This window comes from Notothenia rossii (assembly GCF_949606895.1).
Source record: "Notothenia rossii genome assembly, contig: scaffold_221, whole genome shotgun sequence".
NCBI lineage: Eukaryota > Metazoa > Chordata > Actinopteri > Perciformes > Nototheniidae > Notothenia > Notothenia rossii.
In genome coordinates, this window is record NW_027639636.1 from 8892 (window position 1) to 20001 (window position 11110).

Genomic DNA, 11110 nt, shown 5'->3' on the forward strand with positions numbered 1-11110 from the left:
TAAAGCATTTTGCGGGACCCCAGCGAGCTCCAGACTAGTTTCATTGTGTCGGGGACCCTGGATAATGATAAAACACATCATTTAAATGCCAAAAACACCATTAAAAGTCACTTTTAAGGGCACAAAACAGCCTCTGTCCACTTCGTTAACAAACTGATGGGGAAAAGTACAACATCGTGATTAAAGCATTTTGCGGGACCCCAGCGAGCTCCAGACTAGTTTCATTGTGTCGGGGACCCTGGATAATGATAAAACACATCATTTAAATGCCAAAAACACCATTAAAAGTCACTTTTAAGGGCACAAAACAGCCTCTGTCCACTTCGTTAACAAACTGATGGGGAAAAGTACAAAATCGTGATTAAAGCATTTTGCGGGACCCCAGCGAGCTCCAGACTAGTTTCATTGTGTCGGGGACCCTGGATAATGATAAGACCCATCATTTAAATGCCAAAAACACCATTAAAAGTCACTTTTAGGGGCAAAAAACAGCCTCTGTCCACTTCGTTAACAAAGTGATGCACTGAAAAAAGGGGGACTGGCCATCTGTTGGATTTATCCAAGCCTATTGTGTGAATGTTATACAATTGCCTCATGTTCCGAAGCAAAATGTAATAGTATTGAGTAGAATCTACATTTTATGTGGAGAGAGTACATGAACTTGTTTAGGTCATGTTGGGATAAAATGAGTCAATCAAATAAATGTATCAATTCCACCGCAATATACCCCGCGAAATCGCGCAATGCATTTCTTTGTGGAAGAAGACAGCAGCAAGGAAGGCAGCTCTGTCCCGCCATTACCCAGCTTGGATCGGTAAGTATGGATGGTTGGAATACATTGGAATATTAGTTAATGCGTAACTATATGTAATATAATGCATTGAAAGTCACCAACATAAGTTAATGAACTGTCATGAAGTTATTTGCTCTCGTGCTGTTGAATTACCATGTGCTACGTTTCCTCTTTGAAAATGGCGGGTGGGGCCCGCCGCAAGGTGTTGGTTCGTAGTTACTTAATGCTATCTGTTAATTTAGCCATTGTTAGCTAACGTCGCATTAGGATTAACGTTAGCTTTCAAACGAAAGCTTTGGTCAACGAGCAGTACGAGTTTACATTACTGTCTTTTAATTAAGAGGCTGGGGCGCTCACTTTTTAACCAAGCCACGCTCCAAAGTTATGCTAAATTTTAGCAAGGGAAAAACGGCAATACTTTTTTAATGTCAATGCTGTTGTTGCTGCTGCAGATTGCTGCTGTAGATTGCCGTCAGACGACCGTAGTGCCTCTGCTGTGGCTCAAGTTCTGTGGTGAGTATGTATTTTATCTGTAAATAACAGGATTAGAAGTGTGGGTATCGTTTATCAGAATTATGATACCAGTAGGCTACCCTTAAAACCTGATTGGGGTATGTTAGAAATTAAAATCAATGTTTTAATGGGGAAATGTAGTTTAAACATGCCGTCAGTTTTAATGCTCTTTTATACTGAAAAACCAGAAATTCTTGTGCACAAGCAGTTAAGCTTTTATTCTGAAAATCCTTCATCTCCGGTTAGCATTTAGCATGTGGCTAATATACGATTTCCTAAAGAGGTGAATTTAGTAGCGAAATGATATGGAGTGGTGCAAACCGAAGCCTACTGATTTAACACTACAACTGTAGATGTCGAGGTACTACCATGCTGAATATTAAATGAAGGTACAGTTTATTTGAATACATTATTGTTTACAGACGAGAGTAGCATGTGACAACATCCGGAATGACCGGCAACCAAACGAGCCGAGAAGTATTGTTTAGAGTATTGATTACAGCGTTTAGAATGTGTTAAATGAAAAGTGATGAAAGAGAATATGAGGAGAAACGGCGTGTTAAGCATATATTGAATGTGAAAAGAACCTATCCTCTGTTTAAATGCAATAACGGACATTGGAGACGAGGTGAGCCGGCTGGCGGGGAGGAGCCAGCAGAGGATATATAAACAGCACCGGAGGAGAGATCTATTCTCTTCTCTTCCCTATTGAGGAGAGCCAGATCACAGCTGTTTGTCTGACTGAACAATATCATGCTTGTGACCAACCCGCGCCTTTTTAAATTAAAGTACCCAATTGAACTTTCACAGAGACTCCATTTAGTCTCCTATTTTAAAGCTTCTCTCCTGGTCGGGAGAATAACGAACACAGTTAACAGGTACTAACGGGGCTAACGGCTACTTAAGGGCTAACGGCTTAGCATGGTTAGCAGTCCGGTGCATCAGCTTTAGGGCATATATGTTTGTGCGTCATTCTAGGGGATACAGACAGGCTATATGCTCTAGTTACCAGAAGCACATGGCTAATTATTATGCAGCACATGGTTAATTATTATGCAGACTGACATCATCTGACTTTCCCAGTGCCCCATGTAGCAGTGATTATTATGATAAGGATAGGTATCCTTTGACTTGAGAAGTCGATACTACTTGGTACCAGATTATTTCGGTAGGTACCCAGCCGTATATATACATGTACATTGAAGGGAGCAATGGTGTCATTTACATTTTCAGATGCAGACATGTATATTGGCTATTTGTTGATCTGCTATAAAAAAGATTGGCATCATCCCTCAAAATAACATAATCTGTTGACCTGTAGAGTCATAGCCGTGGGAAGTCATTTTACTTAGGGGGTGAGGCCAAAAGTGGGGAGAGATTTCAACAGTAACATGAACATAATAGTAACCATTAAAAAATGTACACCATTCACCAACAGGGGGTGCTGCAGCACCTCCAGAACCCCTACTTCCCGTATGTGTAGACTAGAGTATTTACAATTTTTGTCTATAGAAATACTGTTTTGCATTGTATAAGTGTTTTTTGTGTTGCTCTTTGTTGCAGCAGATTGAAACGCGAACTCTGTGCGTGTCTGGAGTCGGCGCTTTTACTGTGGGCTCAAATTGATGTGGTGAGAATACAATTGTATTTTGGTTTAACCCTGTCCCACTCGGTGTGATTGGCCATTGTGTGATGTGTCATACTTTTTGAAATGCTTTTTATAAACAGTTGTGTCACTACTGTTACTTAGACCTTCCCCATTTTATTATTGATTGATGTTTGTTATTTCATTTTGACAGCTTGTCTTACATTTTTGTCAGAATGTTCTCATTAGACATTAATCCTTCTTTGTTTCCATTTGTCTTTTGCAGTGAATGGTGCTGCAAGTTTGCCAGAATGTTGCTGTGAATGTGGCGTTGTAAGGCCTGCCCCTCAGTTTTACCAAGTAGGTCCCAAATATTAAAACATTATCGAGTGAAACATAGATATTATGGGAATAATAATCGTTTTCCTTGTGTATATGTAAGCTGCCCCTGCACTTTTAAAACGTGGAATGCGCTTTTAATTCATTTGAATAGATTTCATGTGACTAAAACCAGTCATCAATCCAAGAGCTGTATATTTAGGTGCCAGTTATGTCCTTGTAAGGATCTTGTCTCGGAAAGGTATTACTGGGCTCACATTAATGCACACCTTAACAAAAATGAGGTTGTAACTTGCATGTTTTTAGATTGCAACTTTCAAACAAATATCTACGGAACATTTAAATCCCACTGGAGCAGAAAACATACTTATTATTCAATTACAGATTTTAAACCAGAAATTGTGACATCAACCACCTTTGTTTCTCTGGAATCTGCGCAAAATACTTCAGATGATGAAATAGGTGAGGCATACTCTGATGCACAACCAGATTGCAGTGTTTATGCCCCGAATGACCTTCCAAATGTAATTGAACAAACTTTTGCAGCAGCTTTGTTAAAGTTGGAACATTTAACCCATGTACCAAGCACAGCAATCAATGATTTTTTGCTAGAGCTTCACAACTTAACTAGCTCTCTCTCGAGTTCCCACACTGATGGCGTTCTAGTTGATATTTTTCAGAAGCACAAACTCCAGGTTGACAGAGCTATCATAGAGGAAATAACCACTTCTCTGTGCACTGGGAATCCTATAAATAAAGCCATAGAGAAGGGTGGTCCTTTGAGTTCTACATATCAACGTAAGCAGTATTACAAGGCAAACTTTAATATTGTTGAACCAGTTGAATGTATTTTGGATGCTAAAGAGAAGAAAACCTTCCAGTATGTCCCCATTCTTGAATCTCTACAGGTGCTGTTGAATAGGAAAGATATTGTGGACAAGTTAGTTTGTAGTCACAAAACGCAAAGGGAAACAGAGACAGCAAAAGAAATTGTGTACAAGTGTTTCAGGGATGGTCTGCATTGTAAGCAAAACAGTTTATTGTCAGGTCAAGAGTTAAGGGTATCTATTGGTTTGTATGTTGATGACTTTGAGGTCTGTAACCCTCTTGGCACCTCCCGTAAAACCCACAAACTTTGTGCTGTGTACTGGGTGCTGAGTAACCTACCCCCAGGGTCTCATTCCTCTTTGTCCTCCATTTACTTAGCTATTTTGTGCAAAACAGACAATGTTAAGACCTATGGCTATGACAAGGTTTTAGAGCCACTTCTACGTGATCTCAGGTCTTTGGAAGTTGATGGAATTTTTGTCGCACAACTGGGAACATCGCTCAAAGGTACAGTTCAAACTATTGCTGCAGACAATTTAGGAGCTCATGGATTAGCGGGTTTTGTTGAGAATTTTTCAGGCACCTATTTTTGTCGTTTTTGTACTGCAACAGCTTCAGACATTGCATCAAATGAGGTTAGAGCAGGAACTTTCAGCCTCAGAACAAAAGAAATACATGACACTCATGTCAGAACAGCCCTAGATAGTGGCAGCAGCTGTTTTGGAGTTAAAAGAGCTTGTCCTTTGACTAAAGCGCTTTCTCATTTTAATGTCATCAGTGGCTATCCTCCTGACATTGCCCACGATCTCTTTGAAGGCATTGTGCCTGTTGAAATAGCACATTGTCTAACATTTCTAATCTCAAAGAAGTACATAACCTTGGAAGATATTAACAATTCCATTCTACATTTCCCATACAAGTGGACAGACAAAACAAATAAGCCTCATATTTTGCCACAAAATCTCTCACACAGGAAAACCATAGGTGGTAATGCCCATGAAAACTGGTGCTTGTTAAGATTGCTCCCATTTATAATTGGGCCTAAGATTCCTGAGCATGATCCAGCATGGCAGGTCTTGTTGGACCTAAAACAGATTGCTGAGCTTGTGGTTTCCCCAGTTCACAACGACGAGTCTATTGCATACCTTGAGAGCAAAATTTCAGACCATAGACAAAGGTATCAAGAGGTTTTTCCTAACAATAGACTGCGTCCCAAACACCACTACATAGAACATTATCCACAACTAATAAGGTTTTTTGGGCCTCTTGTGGGACTTTGGACTATGAGGTTTGAGGCAAAGCACAGTTTCTTTAAAAACATAATCAAACACACCAGTTGCTTTAAAAACGTGCCCCTATCTCTGGCTGTGAAACATCAGTTTATGATTGGCTACCACTTGTCGTCTCCAAGTATTGATAAACAAATGCTGGATGTCTCAGATGTATCTTCTGTCCCCTTAGATGTTTTGAAGGAGGAGCTAGTTCAAGCTTTTAAACAGAAAGATCCTGACATATCTGAAATACACCTTGCAAAAAATGTTTGGAGCAAGGGAATAAACTACAGGACAGGTATGGTAGTTGTCCATGGGTCGGAAGGTGGCTTGCCCGAATTTGGGGAAATCCATCAAATATGCATTTTGCATCAGAGAGTGTTTTTTGTCTTGAAACTGCTGTGTGGATGGTATAGTGAGCACTACAGAGCCTTTGAGGTGACTCCATCTCCGTCACGAGAACTTGCTCTTGTGGAAGTCTGTGAACTGGTCGATGAGTATCCCTTGGCCGCCTATCTGGTTGGATGTGTGCGGATGGTGACCTTGAAGAGATCAATCTGTGTCTGAGGTAAAGCAACAAATTAAACACTGCTTGGGCAGGTACAGACTAAAGTACAGAGAATAGGTACCGTTGGGTACTGGTATCGGTTCAAACACATATATATATAAACATTAGATGGCTCATGGGAGATTTTCCAGCGTAGCTCACCGGCCGCCATCTTGCTGCAGTCACCAGCTACTGTTGTAAGGTGAGTGATCTGCACAAAAATACTCTTAACTCGCTGAAATCTTGACTGATTTACAAACGGTTTGGTTTATTATAAACGTTATTAGCATGGCTATGATACAGGAGACAACAAGACATGTTGAAAAAAAAATCATAATTATAAGTATGCAGTACCATAACTACATCTTTGATGTTTATAACAAACCAACCCGTTTGAAAATTGAGCAAACTATGGTTATTTAAATAGTAAACCATAATGTTATGAATGAGCGAGCTGACTGCAGCAAGATGGCGGCCATGTTGCAACGTCGGTCTCCATTGGCCAGCAGCATGGGTGAGCCATCTATTGTTTATATCTATGGGTTCAAATGTGAACAGTACCCAACCCTATACATTGGTCCAATAACATTGTTATTGTTCTTCACAATGAACCCTTTTAAAAAATGACAAGCATTCACTCTTCTACCAAGCCCCATGTACTTGAAATAAAACTAATTCTAAACCTTTTATTGTTTATATACTCTCTTTCCTAACAGACGGTGAAGAAAGACCATGATGACATCAGCTGTTCTCAGAGTAATCCTAGGGGCTGACAGCTGTCAGAGGGTGGTGATTTCTGCTGGCCTGCCTTCAACTGTGAATGAACTGGAGAATGAGATAAAGACTCAGTGTAATATAAAGGAACCCTTTCGGCTGCAGTTCATGGACACGCTTTTTGGCGATGAATTTATGAACTTAACTTCCATGGGAGAAATACAAGACAAAGCTACAGTCAAGGTCATATACACATCATGCAGACCTCTCAATGCTGATGCAGATCAATGTGTGGACAGTTGCTCCTTTCCACCAACCAGTCATCCTGATGACACCACATCTTCTCTAGGCGACAGCACCGGGATTCTCACATCTCCAGAGTCCACTTCTTCACGGTCTTCATGGCCAGGTGTGTTCCATGTTCCCCGTTTTTCGTATGATGCAGAGATTAAGCTTGAAAAGGCCCACAGAGTTCTCAGAGAAGAAGGGACACTGTTGATCCCTGATTCAAAGCTCAAGTCTGATATACTAGAGGGGTTGATTCAGGAGGTAGTTAAGCACAAAGTCTACGCCACGGACAGGGAGTTTGACCAAGTTGCAGAGGCGCTCGTCATGAAGCATCCATGTTTACAAGAAAAAGGCTCAGCCTCTGGCTATGGGGGATGGAAGACTAGTCTCAAATACAAGTTGTCCAACTACCGCACACATCTCCGGAAAGTGGGATGTCCTGAAGTATGTGTAAATACTTTGAAACATAAACCAGAAGGGAAACGTTCTCCTGCTTTTAAAGTTAAGAAACCAAAGAGGGGTGAAGTGGCCTACTGCCCTGACTTTCCACTTGGAGAATGCGCCCAGTCCTTGGAGAAGATGAGGGTTGAACTCCTTTCAGATTACAAGAAGCGTAATAACAGAGAGACAGTTAAGGCTAAAATGGAGAAAACATTTGCATTGAGAAGACAAGAAGTCATTAGTGATGTTCCCATGACCAGTGATGTACAAGAGAGATGGCCAGCTCTCTTTGGTGTAATGGAGGTGAGTACAAAGATAATGGTGTAACTTTTTGTGCTGTAGATGGTATATGCAACTGTTAGAGTAAAGCTTGGCCCCATTACGATGTTGTTCAGAAGTAGGTGCAAATGAATGCTGGATGTTGAAAAGCTGATGCTTCACTGCATTGCTGGCTTAAATGTGTAAGAAGAAGGTGAAGTAGTAGGAATATTTGAAAAAGTGGGAACATGATTGAAGCAGATGAGTAGGGCTTGAGTTTAAGGATGTCCGTCATCCCGGGGGCCGAAAAAAATAGGATTGAGGAGGAGGAACATTTATTTAGCGAGGAATTTGGGCTTAGAGTTAAAAGGAAAAATACCGTGATAACGTCATAAATTAAAATGACTGCAAGTTTTGTTTAGCACAAGTTCTTATTAAACCTCCTTGAGAACAGAAACACACAGCACATACTGCTGGTGTCATGTCCCTACTGGTTTTCAGACTAACTGGTTTCCACATGTTGTGTTTACCGAACACAACAGTTGTGGTCTGCCTCTGTCATCAGATTCGTCACACATTCACAAACATATTATTGGCGATTTTCAGGTCCAAATCTCGTATCTACTGTGGCGAATATGATTGTATAAGTTAGCACTACATCAAAGCCGCCTAAAAAAATAAGTTTGTCTAAAATATATCAGATCGCGTCAAGCTGGATTACATCTCGGTAGAGCAAAATGCTTTCAGCATTCACACCCAATATTCCATAGCCGAAATCAAATGCTGAGCAAACATGCATAGTGCATACAGTTATGTGATTGGCAGCTGTAAGTTTAATGAAACAAATGTGTGTATGTCAGTGGGCCGTGTTGTTAAAAAATGGTTTCATTTTTTTTTCAGGTTAACGCAGAGTTCAAGCGGATTACAACTATGGCTCTACAGTCAAGGTTCCTGTCACAGCTTGACCTACACTCCGCAAGTCTGCTGAGGGTGTTCTCGAAAAAATCGGGGCAGCAGGGCAAGAAGTTAAAAGACATGGCTGCCATGATGACGGTAAGAACTTTTGAACTGTGTGTATATGTGTAGATATGTGTGTGTGTGTGTGTATATATATAATATTTCCTTTTTGGCATTAGGTCAGTCTAAAATCAATTACAATGGTAAATTATCCCAAAATGTGACCACTCCATAGGTTCAATTTGATTAAAATGTCCCTATATTCTTTGTTTTAATCCTTAAGGAAGACATCGATGCTGACAGGGAGTGCCTCATTAAAGGACTCTGCATCTACCTCAATGAGGATCCTGAGGATCTGGTGAAGGAGTACATGGTGAGTGTGTGCTAAAGTAGTAGGCCACATACAAAAAAGAAGTTAGTTTGAACATGTTTTTAAGAAGAAAAATAGCCTCAGTTAAAAGAACCTCATTTGACCAGATATACCAGACCATATTACCAGACATGTTACTTAGCTGTCTTCCTGAAATTGATATTATAATTGGTTTTGTTAGAATTAACATGGTCTATCATGATTTGTGTTCTTCTGATTCCAGAAACACATTCAAATACTAATGCAATAGTCTTAAGGACAGCTCTATCCTCCTCAGGCTGCAGTATCTTCCACCTGTAGGGCTTATATTACATCACATAGGATGAATTATGAATCAGGAGTAGTACCTAATGCTTTGCTCATTAGTCTCCAGCATTTGGTGTCATTTCATTTCACCTGTCTATTCTCTCCAACCTTCTCCTCTTTTTAAAGTCGCTGATATATATATTACCAATAATAATTACCATTCACTCAATTTAATGTACAACCTACAATCTGATAGCCAGGCTGGTGAAACCCACAGGTGAAAACAAACCAGGTATTCTTCTTCGCAAGCATTGTGCTAATTAGTGTAGTGCCACAGTAGAGTCAAATAAGCAAATTGTGTCTTAATGAGGTCCGAGTAAAAAAAATCTTATCCTTAAAGAAATAATTTATCTTCCACCAGGACATGACTGAGGCCAACACACTACGTGAGGTAGAAGAAACAACAGTGGGGATCTATGTTGCCAGAGAGACTCCCAGCAGTGACTATTCTGATGTCGGAGTTATCCTCGAGGGTGTGGTGGTGCTTCAGGATCTGGAGAATGTGGCTCTTGCAGCTGTAATGCTGTTTGGACTCATGTATGCCCTAAACATGAATTACCCGTTGAAGCTCCGGAACACCTTAGAAGTTATTCAGAAGCTTATAATGGAGGTGGATGCATCTGACCTTTCAAGAAAGGCCCAAAACTTGAAGAGGAAAATGCACGAGTGAAGAGAGCTCACTGTCCATGTTCACGGCTCGCTGTTCCTACACTGTTCTTGTAGTTGAGATGCAGAGTATACATTCCTGGACTGAGTGGTGTGGCTGGTTCTCCCACCATCGCAGTTATTGATGCCTTATAAAAAGCAGGGGATGCTTTATTTATATATATATATATATATTGTTTTTTTGTTTACGTTGTTGTTGTTGTAACGAAATTGCTAAACGATATGTAAGGTCCTTTTTAATATTTGTACTTCTCAAATTGGAGATTAGTTTTGGAAAGACTTGAGTGATTATTTAATCTCCAGGTTCTTGAATAAAGGTCTTGAAACAAAACTTTCTAATCGTTTTCAATGCAAAAAAAGTGGGTTATGTTTACTTTTAAAATCTGTTTCATATTTACATAAAATTATATTTATAAATATAATGTATAACAAAAAAAATTACAATTCTGAAAACATGTAATAGACATGGGAATATTAAAATAACAAATATTGCTAGAGTTATGTGATCAAATAGTGTTGGAATAAAAGGGATTGAATTGTGTTTGAATAAAGTGATCAACATGGGTTGGAGTAAAATGATGAAAGTGTTTAATTTACTTTATTGAAACACATTTCAATAACTTTGAATCAACACAAAGTAATTGCGTTGATTGGACATAAATCGTTTGTGTTGATTTAAAACAATTCTATAGGTTGCTGCCAAAGCAAATTATTTGTGTGCAACAAATGTCCACAATTGAATTGAGTAAATCCAATGTGTTCTTTTTTTCAGTGTGGGGAAAAGGACCAAATCGTGATTAAAGCATTTTGCGGGACCCCAGCGAGCTCCAGACTAGTTTCATTGTGTCGGGGACCCTGGATAATGATAAGACCCATCATTTAAATGCCAAAAACACCATTAAAAGTCACTTTTAGGGGCAAAAAACAGCCTCTGTCCACTTCGTTAACAAACTGATGGGGAAAAGGACCAAATCGTGATTAAAGCATTTGCGGGACCCCAGCGAGCTCCAGACTAGTTGCATTGTCTTGGGGACCCTCCACAATGATAAGACCCATCATTTAAATGCCAAAAACACCATTAAAAGTCACTTTTAGGGGCAAAAAACAGCCTCTGTCCACTTCGTTAACAAAGTGATGGGGAAAAGGACAAAATCGTGATTAAAGCATTTTGCGGGACCCCAGCGAGCTCCAGACTAGTTTCATTGTGTCGGGGACCCTGGAGAAATATAAAACC

General features: G+C 39.9%; 1 protein-coding gene across 3 annotated transcripts; it reads left to right on the top strand.

Moving 5' to 3' along the window:
• Nucleotides 1–550: 550 nt before the first annotated feature.
• Nucleotides 551–10641, top strand: LOC307027577 (uncharacterized protein). Of its 3 annotated transcripts, none has more exons than XM_079695849.1 (8): nucleotides 551–814; nucleotides 1246–1306; nucleotides 2870–2936; nucleotides 3178–3251; nucleotides 6593–7622; nucleotides 8478–8630; nucleotides 8818–8907; nucleotides 9572–10641. In XM_079695849.1, the coding sequence occupies exons 5-8, from the start codon at nucleotides 6609–6611 to the stop codon at nucleotides 9878–9880; spliced, it is 1566 nt and encodes a 521-aa protein (XP_079551975.1). In that variant the 5' UTR covers nucleotides 551–814; nucleotides 1246–1306; nucleotides 2870–2936; nucleotides 3178–3251; nucleotides 6593–6608; the 3' UTR covers nucleotides 9881–10641. The 3 variants fall into 3 exon arrangements, with proteins under 3 accessions (XP_079551975.1, XP_079551974.1, XP_079551976.1); XM_079695848.1 differs by having other exon boundaries at nucleotides 552–814; nucleotides 3178–5897; XM_079695850.1 differs by lacking the exons at nucleotides 551–814; nucleotides 1246–1306; nucleotides 2870–2936; nucleotides 3178–3251 and having other exon boundaries at nucleotides 5924–7622.
• The last annotated feature ends 469 nt before the right edge of the window (nucleotides 10642–11110 follow it).

Coding starts and splice junctions, on each gene's coding strand:
- LOC307027577 (XM_079695849.1), top strand. CDS start 6,609: ATGATGACATCAGCTGTTCTCAGAGTAATCCTAGGGGCTGACAGCTGT. Junction 8,631..8,817: donor ACATGGCTGCCATGATGACG/GTAAGAACTTTT, acceptor TTAATCCTTAAG/GAAGACATCGATGCTGACAG. Junction 8,908..9,571: donor ATCTGGTGAAGGAGTACATG/GTGAGTGTGTGC, acceptor ATCTTCCACCAG/GACATGACTGAGGCCAACAC.